Below are 24,130 nucleotides of genomic sequence, written 5' to 3' on the forward strand. Positions count from 1 at the left end.
TCATTTTTAGCATTCTCTCATAACTCAGTCCCTGAGCTGTAGATTAGAAATGGCAATGAGACTTATATGGAATCATCTTTGTTCAACAACAACAACAAAACACAAATCAAACCTATATGAAGGAACCATTTTCTTCCCAAGATTATTGCTTTGGGCAAGAAAAAGCCAGGTATTGGTAGCAATTGTGGTGACAGATTTTTTTTTTCAAATTTGTATCAGAGTTTAGAACTGAGATAATTAGTAGTGATTTGGTGACAATAATTGTAATAAAAATAATAACAAGCAGAAGTTTTGGGGTAGAGCAAGAAATGGACCCATACCAGGAATGACCTGGGAGAGCAGTGAGTAACAGAAAATAGATGAGATCAGTTTCTTTTGTTGATAGTTTCCTCCATATTTATGTCAGTAAAACTCAACAGTGGAGATGATAAAGGCTCAGGATTCAGCAGTTGTCTCAGTACAAAGAATCCAGTGGCAAGAAAATTTTGGATGGTTTTGATGAAAACCAGGAAGTCACACAGCAAAATGAAAAGACTCCAAGAGTGAAGCCAGTTAGTTGAACTGCTGTTGGCTGTTGATTGGCCTAGAGCTGTGATTGGTGAGTGGGATGGTAGAATCCAAGTCCAGAAGCACATGATAGAACCAAGAGAGAACCAATGTCCCATAAGTGGGGAAAACTTCAGTAATAGATGCCAACCCAGGAGGAAAAGAAAAAGAAAGAACTGCAAGCCCAGCCAAGTGGACCAGTCCACCTTGGCATCATATGGGATGTGAGGTCCCAAAGAGACCCAGCACAAGTCTTACTCAATTACCTGTGGCTCCAGCCAGCACTGCTCACCCCACCCCCTACCCTAATCCTCTTCAGCTCAGAGCCCAGCCTGGGCTTTGCTTCCCTTCCCCAAGATTCTGATTCTTATATAACTCAGCCATTTTGTCTATACTGTCTTGGGTCCCAAGTGTTCTCTTGGTTCCTTTGGGCGCCTTTCTCCTTTTCCTTCTCTCCTCTTCCTCTTCTCCTTCCTCACTCTTCCCCCCTCTCTCTCCTCTCATAACCTAGTCTGTTCTGCTGGTCATGTTCAGTTAGAACTCTTCCAGACGTCTCTGGCTGTGTTCTCCCTCTTTTGTATGATAAAACCCTTCTCCTCAGTATACATAGGAGCAGTAATGTCCTCATTTTTCACTCATCTTCCCAGGTCTCTTTGGAATCTCACATGAGAAGAATGAGATCTGCCTATAGAAGGACACTGGTTTTGTCCATTTTTTCCTAGGTGAATATTATTTTTCCAAGTGAATATTATTTTTCCAAGTTTCTAATGAATAATATTTGCTCTTCACAGTTCTGCTATTTTGCTTCTCTACTTTAGAATCTAAGATTGGACAGTTAGGTCTTTTCAAGCATACAGTAACACAATATGTGGTCTGAGAGACAGCTGAAGAGTTGCAAATCAGATTTCTTGCATCTCACTGAAGCAACTGGATTACCTTTTTCTTGGTACTTAATGTAAGATTAAAAACTTACTCAGCTTCAACGTTCCCATTACAAAAGACAAAATGATACCAAACTTCCAGACTCAGTGTGAAGATGAGAAGTGTGTCTCTGTTGTACCTGCTGTGGAGCCCTGCACACACCAGGAAGTAAAGAAGGAGTCACTATTTCCACTGTGATTGACAGCCTAGAGACACTCGGAGGCACTGTGTACCCTGACATGCTTAGGGGAATGCACACCTGCTTGCAAATTCAGGCAAACAAAATAAAAGGGAAAGCGCTTATTTTAAGCAAAAAAAAACAGGCGCTGGAACTTGGGAAACCTCAGCTTTTAAAAATGTAATGACATGAAATACCCTCTCCTTTCAGCTCGGTTTTTGGCTTAGAAAATTTCAAGCTGATTTTGTTGTTGTTGTTCTAGAAAATAGGATGATAAAAATGGCAATGCCATGGTCATCACTCTTTAGGCAATAAGTATCTATTCGTACTGCGGTAGGCCACCTGTGCTTTAGCTCTCGCACACGCACATCTGAAGCCCCTGGTTACCCACCGACAAGAGCTAGGTTTCACCTCCTACCTGGGGTGCCCTCCGATGTCTTTATCCCCATTCTACAGCAGTACTGGGCGATCCCATAGTCTGCAATCTTCGCAATGATGGCAGCATTGGGATAGAGGGTAAAAAGCAGCACATTGTGGGGTTTCAGGTCACGGTAGATAATCATGGCTGAGTGGAGATATCTGCCAGAAAAAACACAGGAAGTCTTATCAAAGGGTGACCATGTTATATTAGTTGGGTCATTTTTTTTCAGTATGTTATGTTACTTATGCAAAACATCAGAAATGCTATGTTAACTTTGTCCTCCTCGGTAGTTGAAACACATAATGGGAAACAGCCCTAAAACAGGCAGATCAAATACTGAAAGCAAAGTGATGCTTCCTCCACAAAACGAAAACATGAAGCCTAGCAGGCAACTTGACCTCTTAACACACAGCCACGTCCACAGCAAGGGCTGGCCACTTTCTCATTGTACCTTAGCAGCTGCTGACTGAGCGTGAATTCTGAATTCCCTCACCAATCAAAGGGAATTTGGGGTTCATTTTAAAGTTGGACTACATTAACTGGTCTGGTGATGCCTGTAATCCCAACACCTCGGAGATAGCAGCAAGACTGCCGAATGCTCAGACCCAGCCAGGCCTGCCCAAAGGACAGAAACAAAAGAGTTAAATAAGAGCAAATGGAGTTTAGCTACGTGCTTAATGTTTATTATAACTTTTATTCATCTGCTTTGATAATCTTAAAATTATGTGGAAATTGGTTTCTTTAGCTTTCAGAATTACATCATTTATCTTTGCTATTTACCTTTTTTTTTCTGATTACTTTTCTTCCTACTGCTTTTAAGAATATTTTCTTCTTTAAAAAAAAAATCAAGTAATAAGCTTTCCCCCAGCTATTATCTCCAGCTCTGAGGGGATGCAACCCACTGCAAAGCTGATCTGCTGTGTGTTAAGATTGACAAGGACCATCTGGACAGAGAGGATGGCAAGACCTTTCTCAGGTGGTACAATACCTGGGTGTGAAATAGAGCCAGAAAGTACCCAAATCTAGGCATTTTTTTTGAGCAAATAAGAAAATTTACTTTATATAAAGCACAACATTTTAATCTCAACCAAGTATTATTATTCATTCTGCAAACACAGTGGAGGAGGTCAGAGTTTCCCAAATACTAAAATAGCTATTATTTCCTCTCATTAGACTCTTTAAATTTCTGTTTCTCCCTGGCCACTAACATCAGGAGTATATTATGACCTTTTCTGAAAGGACATTTTTTTCCAGGACTTAATGGAGAATTGTTTTTTAAAAATCCTTTATTTATTTGTGGTTTGGAATTTGATTAAGGCTACATTTAAAAAATATTTGCTCCATTGCCTCTTACCAATCACTGAGAACAGAGAACAATGACATCTGGACCTTTCTATTGTGAAATAGCCTAGAAAAGACATGTCATTTGACTCCATTAACTAACTACTGAGTTGCTTCTTTCTTCCAGGATGTGCTTAAGCCATGACATTGGATCTGTTCATTTCAGGATATAAAGTCTTAGCTGATCAATAACATAAATGCAGTAATGAAGTTGACCTTAACAATAATAATTGGCTTGAAAGGAAAATTTACTAAGGACTTACTGGAAGGCCATTAGCTGTTCTTGAGAAAAGCCAAGGGATTAAGAATTAAAAAGTCAAACAGGTAAAATATTTGTCACCAAATATCATCCCAAACCTCCATAGCACATCTGTCTCTGAGTTATAAATAGAATACAAGCTCCCTCAGAATACTTTTTTAGGACTAAAAGATAGTCCTCTTAAAATTATGTCACATGGAGATCAAAATTATTTGGTTTAATTACAATATTTAATTATAGAATTTAATCTTAAAAGTGCAATTATAATACACTGTAATAGAAAAGGAAAAAAGCTTTTGAAATTGTAATAAGCACAAATCATTTCTCAGTGACAATAATTCAGAGAAATGAATTGAATCATTGTATGCGAATAAGTATTGTCAAATATTTCATTAACATAGACTATACTCAGTTAACCTGTCTTTAACGACCATTATTATAAGAATCACTCAGAGGCCCCTGTCTTTTATAATTTAAAGTCAACTTTATCTTATATTGAATATATTATGCTAAAAATAGAATACATTCATTCCTTGAACAAATAATTCATTAGGCATCTCTGAGGGTCACTCGCTAGTGGACACAAAGCCATCTTTGTACCTCTGCTTTTAAGACAGTCACAGTCTAGGAAAAGGCAGGTGCTCAGCTAATAATAAGATGACAGAAGTGTGTGGGTGTCAATGCTGGGGAAGCAGTAAGAGAAAACGCACGGAGATGCAAGCAGCACAGCTGCCTCTTCCTCCACACAGGCTCTCTAACCTTAGCCACACAACAACCTCTCCCTGTCTTTCTTCAGTGCCTGATAGGAAGTCATGCACGTGGGCAAGTACAAGAGTCACAAGTGAACTGAGGATGCCGAGGCAGAGAAATGAAGAGCTTAAGGAAAGCCCAGCAACAACACGATTCTGTGGTTCATTAAGATACAACCAAACAATCAAGTACAAATACATGTAAGAAAGGCCCAGGCTCCTTGGAGAACTTGAGCTTTAAGGTAGAGGCGGCATGCTAATAAATCCATAGAAAAACAAGTTCTTTCTCACCAAGAGAACTTTGTGAGGAAAAAGATAAACATAAGGAAGTCTGCCTGGTTAGACTGTGGACCAGAGAAGTGGCAGAGAGTGAGGCTGCAAACTAGAAAGCACTCACTAAGAGCTCCCATGTTGTGCCACCACAGAGCTGAGAAGTGCCTGGCAGGTAACTGGAAACACCAGGGGATCTCAAGGTTAATTCGATCTTTATTTCCAGGAAAATATTCTGATAATTCCCTACAGGTACTGAGTCAAAACAGAAGTAGTAGTATAAAAATTTTTTTAAATCGATTAAAAACTATAAAATAAAATCAATTCAATGATCTAGTAGGTACATGGAAATAGAGATAGGCAGATAAGTAGAAGACAGATGATAGATAGATGATGCACAATAGATAGATACAGATAGGTAGATATGGGTAGGTAGGGAGAGAGATAGAGAGAGAGAGAGAGAGAGAGAGAGAGAGAGAGAGGGAGAGAGGGAGAGATAAATAGATAGATATATAGATAGGTAGACATAGATAGATAGATAATAGATATAAATAGATTAATACATATATATGAATAGATAGATTAGATTATATAGACATATAGATAATGATATATAGATATATAAGCATCTATATTGATTGGCAGTCTGATATGGAGATTAAGTTTCACTGCGTAACCCGGGCTAGCTGGGAACATATGAAGGAACACCAGCTGTAGACGGGGCAGGAGGAGGTCTTCCTATGAGTACACTGATCCAATCCTGACAAATAGGGAATACAGGAGAAAGCACATGCTCATTGGGGGACACAATAGCAGGGAAAATAAATTCAAATTTGAACACCCAGAAACAGAGGAAGTTTTAGAAACTATTGAGAATTCTGAGGAATTTTTTACATGTCATTATAAATGGCTTAGATCCTAATGAGAGTGCTTTTATTATTATTTTCTACCCCATAGTTATAACCACATGTTAACGATTATTTGAAATAATTTTTAGTATGTATATATTTATTTTTCATTTATCAAAGAGTTTTTTTTCATACAATTTTTAATATTGAATTTTAGGATTACATTTAGTCTTAGTAGAAAACTAACAGCTACTGGTACGTACTATCGTCCTGCAGAGCCAGATCTAGAATTCCTTCCTGACTTTATAGGAATAACAAATGAAGCAAAGGATTGGAGCATATGCTAAACTTCCATTTGATTCATGAAAATAGACTTGTTATTTGAAATAAAGACCAGAGAGATGGAGGCTCCAGTGGTGTAGATATAAAATTTAAATGTTAAATACACACAAGTCTTCAGTTTATAAACAAACACTTCAAAATTACACGAAAACTTTGAGGAAAATCTGGGACCCAGGGATCAGTTAAATTAAAAAAAAAAAAAAAGGTTTTGATGGTTTGGAATACAAGGAGCCTAAAGGGCCCTTTACTGAGCTCAGCTTACTTGAAGCGCCCCCTGGTGTTTAAAAGCAGACATACCAACCCAAATCCAAATGCTTGTATGTTGGTCCATTTCAAAATCTTCATGGCTTTCAGTGGTTCTGGAGAAGATGGTTGCCTATTTTTCTTCCTGACCATGCACTTTCTCAATGCTTACTGATGAAAATCTATTCGCAGGCATTCAGAACAGGGGGAGAATTTGCATCTACTGCTTGGAAAAAATGGTCCTAGCTGTGGTGTCCCGTCTCACCATTCCCTTCCCCTCCCCCATGCCCACCCCCAACCCCATCCCCTGTCCCTGTGTCCTTATCTGTTCCCATGCACCAACCCTCTACTCCCAACATGCATTTCCAAGGACTCCCTGTTATGGAGACTAGACAGAGAGATAGGTAACAGGACAAACCTACATAAAGTGACAAGGCAAAAGAATATTCAGGAGTTAGCCACTGCTGGGTGGCCAGGCAGTGGGTATAAAACCTAGCCCCATTCGGGAACCTCAGAAACGTCTGTGGATGAGTACAGAACCTAAGAGGTGAGGGAAGAATATGTCCCCAACAGGAGAAACCCTGGCCCAATGGCTTTGTTCTTCTCGGGCCATTTAATGGGACACAGGCCATGCAGGGATGATGAGGAACAGCGGGGATGAAAGAGGCTGAGGGAGAGAAATCTATGAGAGTAGCTGATTGAAAGGCTAGAAATGTTTGTTAATGACTAGGTGTGAGATCAGAAAGGCAGAAGAAATGAAGCATGGCTGCAAAGCAAGACCATGGGATGAAAGAAAAGGGAGAGCAGTGGGAAGGACGTCAAGTGTTGACTATGGGGACCCTACAATTACCACAAGAGCCTTTAGTATTCATCCTAGTTTGCAGGCTAAAACAGGGTGTGGGTTAGAAAGACAAAGATTGTAGTTACTAACATATATGCAAAAGCGGTTTATCGCGCTCTGTTTTCAAGGATAGCCTTTCTACTCTGCGCTACTCCCCCCCCCACACACACACACAGAAGGTGCATCCAGCTTCAGGCCTGGCTCTGAGTCACATGACATATTCATGTAGAATCCAACAATTATTATTATTCTGATCTGCTTCAGGAGTGTGGAATAATTTTTAGGATTCGAGTTTCTCTCCTTCATACTTTCCTTGATGTCTGGTGGCTTAACATAGTTGTCATCACGAGGGGTTAGATATTTATGGTTCAGATCAGGAGATCAAGATCACAAATACTTGGTTTAAGTGCTACTTCATACCATGAGCTATGATGTTCTGGGCTCTTTTACTATTATGATATGAAGTTACAAAGCTGCATCTTGGAACTTACATTTGCATCAAAATTGCTAGCAGGGTAGAAAGGGAGTGGTGTTAAAGGGAGCCTGGGAGTGAACTCATGTTGTACTACTCATGAGTTAAGTAGAAAACAGTGCAGTGTCAGCCCATTACCTCAGGCCGTCAGCTACGTGCAATGCAATCCTGTGTTGGAGGGTCCTGGTGAGGCTGCCTTTGTCCTGCTGCAGCAGCCGATCCAAGGAACCCTTGGGGGCCAACTCCATCACCAACATCCGAGGACGAATCCCAGCTGCCAGCAAAGATATCAAGCTGGGGTGATGGAGGTGGCAAAGTACCACCAGCTCCTGCAAGAGTTCAGAACCATGTGAGTGTCACATCGCCAAGGCTCCCGTCATCTGCCTCCCTGTAGTTCTACAACTGTGACCAGCTTTCTCTGAGTGACTGGCTTGTTGGAACTGGTGCCTTGTTCCCTACGTTTATTTAAAAAGAAATTCTAACCATTTCTGACAGTAAGCAGCTAATTCTGAGCTAATGTTCAACTTGCATCTCTGAATTCTATTCTTCATTTTTGCTCTGCCTTTATGAGACCATTTAAGGTGGGAATGGCAAGCATAGGTGGTCACGCTAACAGGTAGTGTTATCCTAGCCTCTAAACTGTAGTGAGTCACAGAATCTATCTCAGCCCTGGGCTCTGAGCAGACACTGGTGAATCAATATCAATTGATATAAAGGGTAAACTGTAGCCTCTGGTTTCAAAACAACGAAGTTTGTTAAGGACACACAATCAAGTCCACAGGAATAGATGGCGTCTCCTGGCTGCCTACTACTCTGTAATTAAAATCCCATGTTTGAGGGTGGAGAGATGGCTTAGTGGTTAACAGTTTGTACTGTTCTTCCTGAGGACCCAAGTTCAGTCCCCAGCACCTATATCACATCAGATAACTCACAATCATCTGTAACTCCAGATCCAAGTGATCCTGCACACTTTCATGTACCCATGGGCACACACACACACACACACACACACACACACACACACACACACACACACACACACACACCATACAGAAACACTTATACAAATAAATAAAAATAAATATTTTTAAACCCCATTGATTTCCATGTCCCCATAGCCTGACTTGTTCTAAGTCCACATCACCTCATGCACCCTACTTCCTTCCATCTTCTTCTTTTTTCACCATCCTTCATCCACATGAAGATCTTCCAATCCCAAGCACGTGCCATCTCCTCTCAGCCTGGATCTTTGCCTATGCTAATACTTTGGCTTTGAGAATCCCCCCTCCCAACCCTTTACAGGGCTGAGAGCCTTTTCACACTCACATATCAGCCAAACACTACTACTTCCTTAAATGCCCTGCCTTGGCTCACCTTCTTAAAGCCATCTCCAAACTGCAACAAGGAGCCGAGATGTTACCGTAGCTTTGGACATCCCTTTCCTAGATCACATCCTGGGTAGCTCAATACTCTCCTTAGTGATGTCACTGTGTGTGAAGTCCATATTCAATGGTATTCTCCATATGCATGTTTATTCCCAAAGTGTAACTTAGCTGAGGTTTATTCTTTCTACACTCAAATCCTTCTAGACTACTTCTATGCCTTAGGGGGCTACTCTCCAACTTCTTGGGGGTGTTTCTAAATTCCATTCTCTCTTTCCGCCTTATAGTCTTTATTCTGATGTCATGCTTAGTTGAGATTTTCATTGTGTATGATGTTAAACTGACTTGTATTTTACGCTGTGATAAAAGAGGCTCTGCTCGCTAACAAGGGGCTTCAAAACTGCGGAGTAGCCATGCTTGCTTCTTTTTCCAGGAAGATGAAGCCGGCAGAGTTCTGAAGGCTAACAGAGGAGGGCTGTCTATCTCAAGAGAGTACTTTCCCAAGAAACCAAGCTTGACACTGCAGTCATATTTGCTCAGTAGATAAACCTTTTCTCACCACAGCTGAGTAGCTCAGCTTGTTAATCCTGACATACGTAAGCCCCGTTATTTCTATTTAGCTTCAGGGCACAGTCAGAAGACTAAGACAGACTTTCTATATTGGGAAAGAGCAGTGTCTATGATGAGAAAGAAGAAAGAATGGGTGATGACAATCTCCCCAGTTCACAGGGAAGAGACACAGCAGGCAACAGGTCATTCTCAGCTTGAGAACAAGGGCAGAGCAACGCTCAAAAAAGAAGACCAATATGTACACTCCACATTCTGTGTTTCTGCCGTCATATCCCCAGTGCACCTCGGTGCTGATACACTGACCACCTCTGTATGTATTCATAGTGTTTTGGTTTCTCCAACCATATTCTAGAAAAGTTGAAACATGTACATATTCAATGAAGAAGCCTAGAAAGTTAATTTATTTGACAAATTACCCTTAAATTGAAAGCAATTTGCTAGAGTTAGTTCAAAGGCTAGCTTCAGTTTAGAATAGGTTTAATTTCATTTCTGTGACTACAGTGTGACTTTTGGTGCTGCCAACAATAAAATTCCTCCGCATGCTTTGCATGAATAGTTTTTTTTGTTGTTGTTGTTCATTATTCAGACTAAAATCTTGTAAGTGATGGTTAAAGTTTGCCAAATTTAGGATTCAGTCACAAACAATAGTTTAAATAAATCAAATGAAGCTGTGAGGATAGATTCCAAATTTGAATTCTACTAAAACACAACAGAATGAACAGTGAGCTTACTTTTCTTCCAGACCTGTCTCTCTTTATTCTATATGTGAGCAGAAAAGAAGAGTAGCTACTACCAGTACCCAAGCAGGCACTAGAGCAACTGCTGTTGGTTCCGTGGTGCCTTTTTCTCTTGTTAACAGTATGTGAATTTCTGCTCAGGTAACTGATCTTCACCTACACAGCTCAAAGACTTCAGGTAAACCTGACCTCAGTCCTAACCACAAATTAAATTGCTGGGACTGTTCTAAACAACCTAACCCTCTTTGCCACAGTGACTGCCTCATTGACACTGCGCTCTACCAATGAGCACACAGCATTGCCCAGAACAAAAGTGCTTGTCAAGATAATGACAGTGACTTGGTCAAGGCCAAGAGCTGTCCTTCTCTTTACTTAAAAGCTGTTGCTTAGGTAGGACTTTTTTGGCTCTTTTGAAAACCAAGACTTCACATGTCTAAACCCACATGTCTGTGGCATGTACCTACCCAGGCTGGAACTAGTTCATCACGCTAAGAAAGGCCACCTTGTGAAAATGAAGCCAGCGTAGAAAGCTCAAGGGTATTATGCAGAGTGACTAGACTGAGTCAGCAATATAGTGAAAAAGTCCTATAGATTTACTTTCTTTTTTTAAATATATTTTATTAATTTATTCATATTACATCTCAATTGTTACCCCATCCCTTGTATCCTCCTATTCCTCCCTCCCTCCCATTTTCCCCTTACTCCCCACCCCTATGACTGTGACTGAGGGGGACCTCCTCTCCCTGTATATGCTCATAGGGTATCAGGTGTCTTCTTGGTAGCCTGTTTTACTTTTTAAGTCTGGAGTTGAAGGAATTTATCTGTTAAAGGTGGCTGGAGAAAGCTTCCGAGCCAGGAAGAAACTCAAAACAGAAGACTAAGTATCCGTCTCCAATAAATTAAGAAGGAAAAAATGGTGCAGTGTGGAGCGGAAAGAGTGAAGTATAGTAACTCCAGAGAAAAGCTTTCCTGACTATGGGAATCAGTACAACCTTGGTTCTCCTAGTGTCCTGGCCATGTAACCTAACTGGAGAAGCACACACAGCAGTGCCCAGCCTATAAAAGGTCCCACTGAGAGGGTGGAAACCTGAGCAAGCAACCTTATAAAACACAAAGGATGTGTTTTCTCTTCTTTAATCACCGATTTCACCCTTTAATAGGTAAGATATTCTATGTTCACTGAAATGTCAATATCTCTGCGGCACAGAAAATGAAGAAAAAAAAATACTCTGTAGAAAACACAGACTCAGGGCTTTCCAGGCTTCGAGTGCTGATGCAAACAGAAGCAAGGGAGGGTCTAACGACTGCGGTGCACAAAGGACAAAGCACATCCCTGGCTGTCTTCAGGATCCTACATTCAGACAACACTGATGAATGTCCTCCCCTTGGCCAATGGTGTGCCCTCTCAGTGCCTAGGCTGAGCAGTGAAAGAGGAAATGTGAAAATCTGCTAGTTTTACCTCAGACTTAAGTACCGATGTTAGAGGAGTTCTCAAAACACTTTCTTTGCCATTTATCGGAAGAAAGAAAAGTTTTAGCTCCTTAACGAAAGGAAGTAGTAGGAATTCAAACTTTTGAGGGTCTTAATTTTATATTTCGATACATGTATACAAAATAAAAATTTCCAGGAAAAAAGGAGATGTATGACTTAATTTAATAACACCGTGGTATTTCTTACTTGTCTTAACAGCCTAAGTGATGTGTGTTTATTGAAAATCTTCACAGCCACTTCCTCTCCTTCATAGGCAGCTCGATAAACTGATCCAAAACTTCCATCACCTTTTGAAAAGAACATAGAAAGCATTTTATTGTCTCAAGCAGAGAAATCAAACCCATTCTATGTGCTATAATTGTACCGGTGGTATATCCAGAAAAATCTGAGCCCTTGTTTATAGAAGCAGCCGCTTTGGATGCTTTCCCTTCCCTTCCAGTCATTAAATAAGCCACGGTCAAGTTCACCCATGGATCTGGTGCCCAGCCTTCCTGCCTTCCCTCTGGATCGAATGTATGAAAACATTTCACCACTCCTCTGACTTCGTCTCCTCATATGTGGATAGAGTTTGCACACTTTCCCCATCAGCACAAGGCACTGTCTAAACATTGTCCTATAGGCTGCCCCAAATCTCAGTCACAGACCACTGAAAACCATACTGGGTTTTTTTTTTTTTTTTTTTGCCCCAAACTTATTTTTACTTCATTTTCTGTATACCTGACGAAAATAAAAATGAGATGTTTTTAATATCAATCTAAAGTTTTTTTTTTAATCCAAATGTAAGAGAGAAGAAATGCATGCTTGGATGATAAATCCACATTTCAGGTGGGTGTAGTGATGTCTGAATTTGTAAAGTATTCCCCTATTTGAGAATCATTGTCATAAAAATGTGGAGTATAAGCCATCATGCTCCGTGAATGACTAACTAAAATAAAGCTGAGGACTGCCATTATGTGTACTTATGATACCTAGGAAGGAAAGAAAGTTGGAAGCAAGGAGTGTTCTCTACTCACACCAAACCAGACAGCTGAAGTACCTATTGAAGCCCAGGCCACTGTGGCTGCTGCTACCCCTGGGCAAGTGGTCCTGAGCTGTGTTACAAAGCAGGCTTAGAAAGCCATAAAAAGAAAGTCAGTAAGCAGTGTCCCTCAATGGCTTCTGTTCCAGTTCCTGCCTCTAGGTTGTTGGCTTGAGTTCTTACTCTGACCTCCCTTCAAGACGGACTGTATGCTATAAATTGGAATAAAACCTTTTTTTTTTTTTTAGTTTCTTTTGGACACAGTTTCTATAGAACACTCATAGTGTAATAGTCAAACCACTCGCTAGGTAGGAAAAGGTGAAGAGAAAGCTCAAATTCACTCATGAAAAAGCAAACAGATATTCAAAACCTTTGAGGTAAGGATCAACCGTTTTCCCTAATTATTCAAGTATCAATATGACAGGAATCTCTATCTGTAAAGAGGTTTTTAATAGATTTCTTTTTGATGTGCTTAACCTCAATCCTGGGGTGAGCAACTTCAAAAGTTGTTCTGCTTGTCATACACGTGATAGGGAAGAAATAAGACAGCCATCATGTGGTGGTGACAAGGGATTCTGATAAATAGCCTACCAGACAAGTCAGACTGCAAATGATCCCCAAACGACAATGACAACGGCACAAGCACTGAGAAGATTTCATTTAGACAGTTGTCTATAATGACACACAGAGTGCACTAGCTTTTAGGCACTAGGGAAGAGACAAGAGCAAGGGAAACATTTTCTATTTAATTAATGAAATATAAACACAGGTGCTTTAAAGTAGCCTTTGGAAACATTCCTAATAAACTGCTCAAAACCTTTCCACTAATCTTAAAAGCACTATAATCAGGATGAATGCTGTAGCCTACTTCGTCTGGAAACTTGAGACCCTTCAGAGAAAGAGCACTCTGTGTCTACTGCTTGCCTATACCCAGCTACAGGCAATTTAGCTCTTTAACAACTACAAGTGTTAATTGTTGCCATAGTTACAAGACATTAACATTTATACTAAACTTCCCATTGCTGTGAAGAACAAAGGGCTAAAGAGATTTGTTTAGCATCTTATGTCATATCCTAGATTTTGAGTATACAAATATCAAGTCACAGGAATGTAAATAATAATATATCCTGTCATTTTTCTCCTACTAGATAAAACTATTTTATCAGATCAGATCCTAGGCAATACTTAATGGCAGCTAAATTAAAACTAAATGTATCACACACAGTAGTAACAAACACCTCATCCAGAATAACCAAATTGTCTTTAAATAGTTCAGATTAAATCCAGCCAATGTTTTTATGTCTTCCCAATGACTTTCAGAGAGGTTTTGAACTTCAGAACATCACCTTACTGTTAGCAGTATGCATCTAGAAAATTGCTAAAAGACCAAGTTTTAACTATTCTCAAAACACACAAAAATTATTATCATAGACCACACATATTTCAAATAATTCCATTGAATTTCACAATGTATGCACATAGCAGGGTGTGTTTATTCCACTAATATATGCTGTTTTCACATGTCAGTTAAAAAATCAAAGTTAATACAGCATGCTAAGCATGTCTTTCGGGAAGTTCTTGCAAGGTGTAAGCTTTGTCAATTTTATTTTTTATAAGTTATAGCTCAAAACATCTTTGATGCTTCAAGATGGGTATACAAAGTTATGATAGCAATTAGAATATTTTAGTAATAGCTAATGATGTTATGCGAATCTGGTGATTTTCATCAGGGCCCTGTTGAAAGCCTTTGATTAAATTCACGGGCTTGGCCAATAACCAGGAACTGTGCAGTACAGCCAAAACATAAGAACCACAAGATGTCAGAAGCAGAGTACACTACCAATTTAATGCTTCTGATTCTTAATCCTCAAGTTTTATGACTACTGGTAAGAGTTCCATATTGCTCCACGGGCTTCACTGCAGTGACTGCACAAACGTGGTCGTCCTCTGCTTAATCTCCACGGGGTTTAGATGTGACTGTTACACGTCAATCATCTGAAACCTTCCTTCCTGCCACATCGTTGCTCATGATCAGAGCAAGCTTAAAGGCAGATCCCAAAAGGACCTGTGCTTCCTGTCAGGCCTATATTCATCACCTGGTCTACAAGCCTTACACAAAGAAAATTCCAGATCTGCAACATAACACAATGTTAAGGTATGTCATTCCAAGGGAAACTATTATATCAGATATATAAAGCCAGTAGAGATTAATAAAGATATGATTATAAGAAACCAAGCAGAAAAAAAATAATTGCATTTTACTTGTTTTTTTTTTGTTTGTTTGGTTGGTTGGTTGGTTGGTTGGTTTTTGTTTTGTCTTGTTTTCAACATACCAAAGAGACAGTTACCTAAGAGAAACTCGGGTGCTTCCTCAAATTCCAACTCATCATTGTTCAACATAATGTTTCTAGGCAGGTCAGCCAGAATCAAGTCAGGAGCAATCTGAGATATTGGAACAGTGAGCCTTGGTTGATCTGGATTTATTAGCAGGTCTCCTAAGAAGTATGTAAAAGATTATTTTTAAAATGTTAGAGAATACAAAATTTGTGGTTCTGTCTTACAGAAAACACATCTTAAGATTTTTCCAATGAGCCTTAGACTTTTCTTTAAAAAAAACCTGACAAACACATAAAATATTAATATCAATGTGCTTAGAACTTTAAACGCATATGCCTATGTGTATTCACTATGAGGTGGGATTCCAGCCTGACTTATCACAGATGGCCTCTAACTAGCAAACGTCCAGTCTCCGCTTCTTCCACGTCTATGAGGAGACGCACGGCAAGGATGCTGCTATCTAAGACGCAAGGCAAGGATGCTGCTATCTAAGACGCATGGCAAGGATGCTGCTATCTAAGATGCATGGCAAGGATGCTGCTATCTAAGACACACGGCAAGGATGCTGCTATCTAAGATGCATGGCAAGGATGTTGCTATCTAAGATGCATGACAAGGATGCTGTTATCTAAGACACATGGCAAGGATGCTGCTATCTATCCACCAATGATGAGCTTCCATCTTCCGAACAGTTCTGCAACATGAGCTCAGTTAGTATTTCTACTTAAAAGATTAGATTATTGTGGTGTTTTGAAGGCAGTTGAATATTTGGTCAGCAGCTGTTGGTGGCTGTTTTGGACATATTAGAGGTGTGCCTTACTAGAGGATGTTGTGTCCACTGGAGCAGAAGTTGAGTTTTCAAAGGCCAAATTCCATTTCCTGTGAACCTCCTCTGCCGCCTATCTGAAACTTGAGACTTGAGGTCTCAGCTTCCAGCCTTAGCTGCCCTGTCTGCTGCCTGCTTTCCATACCACTATAGACCCTAACCTTCCAGAACCTGAAGCCCAAACAGGCTTTTCTATAATTTGCCAGGCCATGGTATTTTATTAGAGCTATAAAAAAAAAAGCGTAGATACTCAAGCATTCAGCACTTAAACTTGAAACCAACGTCTTAAGAAAACATAACACAAGTTCTTACTGACAGGAAGTGAACTTTACTTTTCTGAGCTGACTCTATAATAGAATGTAGCATCATTCAATTCAATCCCATGGGTGGGAATAATTCTTATATATTAAAGTCATTTTAAAAATAGTGAGGGTATCATAAAAAAACATCGATAAATTATGTCAACATGTACCTTCTTCAGCTTTCTTCATCAAGTCATCAAGCAAGATCTTCTGATGTTCTTCGCCATCATTAAAACTGTACAATGCCCATTTTTTCAACAGAGTTTCTCCTTCCCCACAAATGTCAATCTCCAGCAACCCAGGAAACCATTCTTCCATGAGTGAGTCAATGTGATCCACAACTTGACCCAACAGAATACAACCTGCATAATTCAAAACAGAGAGGTTGAGGTGCCAGGGCAGATTAGAAGCTATCCCTGTGCTACATAAAGAAGGTTCAGAATAAGAAAATGTAGAGTGTGCTCCATACAGACAAAGAAGAAGGGCTCCATAAATCTGTATAAGTGCAGATGGTGAGGCATGGCGAACAGGCAAGGGAAACCAGGGGGCATGGGGAGGAAGAGGAATCCCTCACCCTGGAATCTGGTCCAAGCCTCTCATCATCAGGTGAGAGCTAAGAACATCACCAGAATTAACATTTCCCTCATGCAGAAAATATTTATTTGACAGGAAAAGTAGTTTAAGGCACCGGTGCAACATCATTGTGACAAGGGCCTGAGTTCATAGTCCCAACACCTATGGAAGAGTCAGGAGTGGGTGTCCATTCCCGAAATGGCCCCGGCGCAGCATATAGAGAACAGAGAAGTGGAGACACACAGATCCCGGAGGCCCACTGGCCTACCTAATCTAAGCTGAAATGTGAGTTGAGGGTTCAATTAAATCCTGCCTTAAAAAAAAATAAGGCGTGGATAGATAGAAAGCCTCCAATTCTGACTTTTCGCCTTTATATACCCAAGCATGAACAAAAGAAGCTGCACACACACACACACGCGCGCACACACACATACACACACACACACACACACACACACACCTAAAAGAAGATAAAAATAAATATTTCCAGATAAGAATATTAAAATAGCAATAGTCCAACTTATAGCCTTGGTGCCTATGAGTTTAACAGGGCCTCCATCCTTCCTCAGATATTTTCTGGGTCTCTCACAGACAAAATTTTGTTGACAGTGGGCATATACTAACTTGCTCTGTTCCATGAGCTCTAGAGTGCTCCTTTATCACCCATCATGCTGTCAAGCACACTACAGGAACCACCGATGATCCTACATGACTATTGTAAAGTAATTGTAATTTCTTTTTGAGAAGGCCACACCCAAACTCGTTGTATGCCCCATTTTCTTCCTCTAATGCCTCTAATGTTTAAGACTGATGTTTAAAAAAAATGGCCTCGAGTAGACTCCAATGGAGTATCATGAAATCCTTGTCACTGATGAAAACAAGAATCTAGCTTTCCTTGAATTGGAGGTGCCTAAAAGATAAGAGAACTTGTCAGGGAGCTACAGGCAACAGTGGACCTGGGTCTCCACCTCTGCCCTGCTGACTGTAAGACAGCTGAAGGTGTGTAGCGTCAGATGGGCAGCAGTTGAAAGGAAGTAGCCCAGCTGGACGCTGCTCTAGCTCTTCGGTGAGTGGAGAGAGGGCCCATAAAACGTCACCCAAAATGTAACCCAAGTGGTCCAGGTGAGAAGACAAGCATTCCCAACCACAGGACAAGCCACCATGCTCAGTGTCAAGCCGAGTTTCACATCTTGCTAAGGCGGTGACTCTTGGAGGAATGGCTCAAGCGGTGGGGAGGAATTCCTTTCTGTCACTCCACTCTCAAACAGCAAAGTAGCCAGACTCCATCGTGAAAAAGATCATAGTGCTAAAAACTTCTCTACCATGGAGGACTGAGACCCACCAACAGTCAGTCATATGTCAGGAAAATGGGAATTCAACCAGCCACAGCACAGAGTAAACACAGCCCTGGGATCCAGTTGTAAATGTCGGCAAGAGGAGGCTCAAGCCAGGCGGTGAAGTATCTAGGAAAAGTTAGCCATGCCTTTGGTAGCCTCTTTAACTGAGAATGACTCTGGAGTTTGATAACCCTTGTCCTGAGATCAGAGGGTAGATCAAACTATGCTGTAGTGTCCAAGAATTCTGAAGCTACAGCTGGCTACTTGTCATAGGTAAGCTGCATATGTAGCTCCAACAAGATAATTGATGCTTCATGGGTCTTGAAAGGACAAAGAGAAATCTGCCACTAAAGACCCATCCACCCTTTTAAAGCACTAGGCACCCCAGAGGATATGATCTGGAAAGCCTAGGTGTTGGGGAATCTGCCCAGGCCACATACTGAAAAGCTATATGTGAGGAGCAGAAGCAATATTATTCACAAATAGATGATGCCACTGAAGTGAAGACAGCTTTGACGGACAAACATCCGAATGGCTGTCTGCTATAAGCTCAGCACCTGAATGAATCAGAAAAGACAAAAATCCACCAGTTCAAATGCTCTTCTCCTTCCAACCACACATTCATGCAGACTGCTTTCAGAAACCATAAGAAAGCTGCTTTGAGATGTATTTTTATTTTAGGTGAGGGGAGCTTGCACCCTGTTTTTATTCTTTTTTACTATACTTCAGTAGTTTTTAAAATCTTACTATAATTTAATAATCTTATTTTTTTATCCTCCATATATTTACCCATTTTTGCTTGTGAAGAAGTCATTATTATCTAATGTTTAATTTTCTTTCTTGCCACTTGTGTCTCTTCCTTTTAGCATTATGCATTAATTTAATGGTAGTTTGACATTGTGTGTGTGTGTGTGTGTGTGTGTGTGTGTGTGTGTTTAGTAAAACTTTTAAGATGTTTATTCCCTTCTTACATTTGTACAATTTTTACAAGTGTTTTTATCATTGGACAATCATTTGTCTTTGAGTTTTAATCTTATTTTTCTCATCTCCTTCACAACACTCCATTCTTGTTCATTTCCACTATTTATTGAAGCTTGCTTCTCTCCGAGTCTTTCTCTTTCCCATCATCTTCCTTCACTTTCTTCATTCACAATTTCAGCATTTCCCCTGTATAAGTTTTTACTCCCTCACAGCCTTTATATTCATTTTGTATCTGTGATATATTAGTGGTCTTTCCTCAAATTTAAATGTGTTTTCTATATTTTGTTGTCTTATTGTTCCAGCTTTAAGTTTGTTACAGTTTGGGTTTTGCTCAATGAGAAAGTAAAAGATAAATCTAAACCAACAGATTAGAAAACTCAAGAAACATGATAAAGAGAGGCAATAAGACTTTCACAATATTATAATTCCTTAGGAAAGGCATGGGTGAAATCCCAGCTGCAGATATGTAGTGGTTTACTAGCAACAGTGATTGATAACTCCACAGAGAATTATTAAATTGAAAAAAGCATTCTTTGATCGGAAGAAGAAAGATCTAAGACAAGGAAGTCAACAAGATAGATGTGAAAAAATCTGGAAAGAAAATGAGATTTTGATTAAAAAACAAAAGTGTTGAAATAACTCAATGATTCAAATAAAAACAAAAGGGACAAGACATCACTGATAGATGCAACTATGCAGAAGAAGGAATAACAGGAATTCATGATAAGTCTACTGTCATACACCAATCAGTCAATTTCTAAGCCCATCCACAATGTGTAAAAACTCTGGATCAAGAGGACAAAATTATGAATTCACGGATAATTCCTACCATGAGTAACTGAGCAAAAAATTAATAAGTTAGATCATGTATTCAATGAAAGCAAATCAGAAAAAGCCCCCATATCTATAGAAAGACCTGACCATGAAAACACTGAGGTATTTAGAACCTCAATAGACCAGAGAAGATCTTTCTCATGATATACTTTGGTCAGGAACTCAAAGATATAAACCAAAATAACAATACTAAAATCTATAAAGAAAAAAATTCAACTCACTTACCAGACAAAACCATTAGAATAATGTCAGGCCTCTCCTAGCAAACATAAAACCAGGAAAGCACATAACACATTTCAGCAAACCAATTTCAGCTATTAACTAAAATGGGCTGAGAACTAAGAAGACATGAGGCTGAACAAAACTAGGGCATTTTATGACCACCAAGCCAGGACCACAGTAGAAACCTGTAGCAATACTACATGTAAAGGGACAGGGGGTTCAATTGCAAGAGACAAATCCCTCATGTCCAGTACAATCAACATAAAACCCTAACACCAACAGCTGAGAAGGAAAAGAAGGAGAATAAAAACCATCCAACCAGAACAAGAGTAGGCAAAACCATACGAGTTAGGAAACATCTGTTAATGTAAACTTTAAGTATAAAGGGCCTCAAATAACCAAGAAAACGCAAATAAATTAGATGGATTAAAACCTAAGATCCCAGTGTCTGTCATCTCCAAGAAACAGATCTCCATGGCAAACATACACACAGACTGGGGTCAAATAAGGGACTTAAGTGAAAGCAAATACACAGGCTGATAAGTTTTGATAGGTAATAAATTAGACTTCAACCAGACTGTAGTCAGAAGATATCAAAGGGACTATATAATTTAAAAGAGACCAATTCATTAAAAATATATAGCGATTGTAAATATACCTGCACCAAATATTGACACCCTCAATTTCACAAAACAAACACTAACAGACATAAAGGACACAGAAGTCCTGATATAATAATTGTAAGTGACTTCATTACCTCCGCTTCTCATCTTTAGATAGTTCACCCAAACTAAAAAAGGAAACAGCAAAATTAAACTACAGCACAGGTCAGATGGACTTATAGTTATCTGAAGGGCATTCCATCCAACAGATAGGAGCTAGATTCTCCTTAGCACCAATAATGTTTAACAAATATGAAAAGGGAGAATAATTTCTTGTATCCCATCAGATAATAGTTTAATTAGAGAAATTAGGACAAAATAAAAACCTACAGATACTACGTAAATACTTGGAAATAAAGCATTTTGAATGAACAATAAAATAAAACACTTTGAATAAACAATAGTTCTTACACAGATGAGGAAGGAAATTTAAAATGTGTAGCATCAGATGAAAACAAACACATAACACCAGAGTGCCTGGTGTACAGCAAATGTTGTCGTAAGAGAAATGGTTACAGTGGGAGAGGGTTCACACAAGAAATTAAGGGACCCCAAATACCTCAACAAGGCACTTCAAAGTATCAGAAAAACAAGATCAAGCTAAATCCCAAATAGTAGGCTGGGAAAATTAAATAAATAAAGGCTAAAGTTTATGAAATGGAGATGAAGAGACCAACACAGAGAATCAAACAGTTGGTTCTTTGGGAAGAAAATGCAAAGATAACAAAAAAAAATAGGCACTCTAAACAAAAGAACCCCTCCCACTGATGAAGCGGAAGGTGAATTGAGTGCTGAAATATGAGACCCTGAAATGAAGAAAAAGACTCTAACTAATACATTGAGAGATTAAGGGAGGCTGTTAAAATAGATGACAGTGAAACTGAGGGGATCTTTAGGAAATATCTTGAAGACATACTTCCCCAAAACTAGAAAACAGAACAAATGGATGAGTTTTACAGTCTATCAGAATTAAGTCATGAGGATAGTGATATCTCTTAACAGATACATAAGCGACAACCTTTAGCAATAATAAAAAAAGTATCTCCACAAAGAAATGCTAATGACCACACAGATTCACTAGCTAAATCCTCCAGGCATTTAAAAGAAGCTAACATCTACTCTCTACACACTGTCGCATAAAATAGGAAATGAATACTACCAAATTCACACCACAAATCTGCATGGCCCTGATACTTCAAACAAACAAGCAAGCAAGCAAGCAAACCCCAAGGGGCTGAGGTATAGCTCAGCTGATAGAGTGCTTGCCTTGTATGTTTGATATGTAGACCTGGTATCCTTGAACACTAGCTAAAGCAGGAGTGGCAGTACATGCTTGTAATTCCAGCACCCAGGAGCTAGACCATGGAGGATGACAAGACCAAGGCCACGCTTCTCGGGAACACAGCAACTTTGAAGTCACCCTGGTCTAGATAAGAAGCTTAAAGAAAGAGAGATAAAGGAAGGAAAGAATGAAAGAAACAAGAAAGGAAATCATAGGCCAATTTACCTCATGAACGTAGATGCAAAAACACTCTGAGTAAAATGCTTTCAAACTGAATTAAAGACACGTTATAAAGTTCATGCTCTGTAACTTAAGTTGGCTTTATTGCAGAGATTCAAGAGTGGCTCATGGGCTGGAGAGATGGCTCAGCAGTTGGGAGCACTGACTGTTATTCCAAAGGACCCGGGTTCAATTCCCAGCACCCACATGGCAGCTCACAACTGTCTGTAACTCCAAAATCTGACACCCCGTAGACATACAACACACATAAAATAAAAATAAAAATAAGAGTGGCTCATTACACACAATTCAATAAATGTCATATAGCACACATACTTATGAACACAAATGATAAACTATCATCTCAATGAATTGTGGAAAGGACTTTTGGCAAGTCTCAAAATTTCAGCCTGGTCTACAAAGCAAGTCCAGGACAGCCAAGGCTACACAGAGAAACCCTGTCTCGAAAAACAAAAACAAAAAAAACAACAACAACAAAAAAAAAGCGCTGAATAAACTTGGACTAGAAGGACCATATCTCAGTGTCATAAGGTGTACATTTATGTCAACGTACCAAATCAAAAAATGCAACAAGCGCCTTCTCTAAAATCAGGAACAAGATAAGGGTGCCCACTCTTTACATTTTTATTCAATATTAATTAGCTTTAGTAATAAGAAAAGAAAAAGTAAGTTAAAAAAAAGATGAATTTAAGAAAGGAAAATTTGCATGTGGAAGAAACTTGTGCTCAAAAGACCCTAAATAGTATCATAAAATTCGTATAACTTTCATCACTTTCAGCAAATTTTTGGATTCAAATGCACACACACAAACCAGAAGATATTCTGAACCAATAGTAAACTTTGTAAGAAAGAACAGGGGTAAATCCAATACATAATAGCTTCCAAGATGAAAAAGGTAACTTAGGTATAAAATTAACAAAGGAAATGAAAAAGTCCATAATAAGATCTTTGAAACATTATAGGAAGAAATTGAAAAAGAGGGGGAGGAAGGAAGTGATCAGCTAAAAAAAACGAGGGAGAGCAGTGCAGATGGCCACATATGCGCATATATCCATGTACAGGAAAATGGCAACTCCATGCTTCCTTATCAGACTTAAAAGGGAGCTGAAGACGACATTAGAAGAAAGATGCAAAGACCTCATGTCATGTTCTTTAGTGTCAATACTATGAAAGCTGCTGTTACTCAAAGCAATATGCTAATTCACTGTTATCAATACTAAAATTTCCAGCTCTTCACAGACCTAGAAAAAAATTTTTTCCCTGTACAAAATTCAGTTCAAACTGGATCAAAGGCCCTAATGTAAGATCTCAAGCCCTAAAACTGTCAAAAAGAAAAAAAGAAAGAAACATAAGGAAAACGTTTGAAAATACAGCCGTGGGAAAGGATTTCCTGAAAAGGACTCTAATAGCACAGAAAATAATATCAATATGACAGTATAAAAAATTTAAAGGTTTTGTAAATCAAAGAAAAGTCAGCCAAGGTAAGAGATGGCCTATATTAATCATTAAAAAAAAAACCTTAATTAATTCAATAAGTGGGAAAATAAATGGAATATACAGTTATCAAAATAAGAAACATAAATCACTAATAGGAATTTAAAAACTGTTTCAAAATCCTTAGCCACTAATTAAAGCTTCTTTGGGGACTTCATCATATCCCAGTCAAAATGACTAACATCAAGAAAAAAAATGAAAAAAAAAATAATGCTAACAAGATGTGGGAAAGAGGAACCCTTATTCCTTGCCGGTGGGAATGAAAACTGGTGCACCCACTTTGGAAATCAGCTGGAAGGTTCCACAACAGCACTAAAAATACAGCTATCTAATGACCATACAGCATCCGTGTAAATGCCTGAAGACATCTGAGCCCATCACCAACACACCTCCTGCACATCGCATTTACTG

The 24,130-nt window shown here is 39.3% G+C and overlaps 1 protein-coding gene across 3 annotated transcripts in view; it reads right to left on the reverse strand.

Moving 5' to 3' along the window:
- The window catches only part of LRRK2 (leucine rich repeat kinase 2), a 131,226-nt gene that overhangs the window by 23,866 nt on the left and 83,230 nt on the right, over positions 1-24,130 (reverse strand). For all 3 annotated transcript variants that reach the window (XM_084749251.1, XM_084749250.1, XM_084749252.1), the window contains 5 exons: positions 16,265-16,456; positions 14,978-15,124; positions 11,798-11,898; positions 7,570-7,760; positions 2,064-2,224 (listed from right to left, as the gene is read on the reverse strand). In XM_084749251.1, coding sequence (XP_084605377.1) covers positions 2,064-2,224; positions 7,570-7,760; positions 11,798-11,898; positions 14,978-15,124; positions 16,265-16,456 — 792 coding nt within the window. The remainder of the gene's footprint in view (positions 1-2,063; positions 2,225-7,569; positions 7,761-11,797; positions 11,899-14,977; positions 15,125-16,264; positions 16,457-24,130) is intronic.

Source organism: Acomys minous (genome assembly GCF_964271855.1).
Source record: "Acomys minous genome assembly, chromosome: 12".
Classification (NCBI taxonomy): domain Eukaryota; kingdom Metazoa; phylum Chordata; class Mammalia; order Rodentia; family Muridae; genus Acomys; species Acomys minous.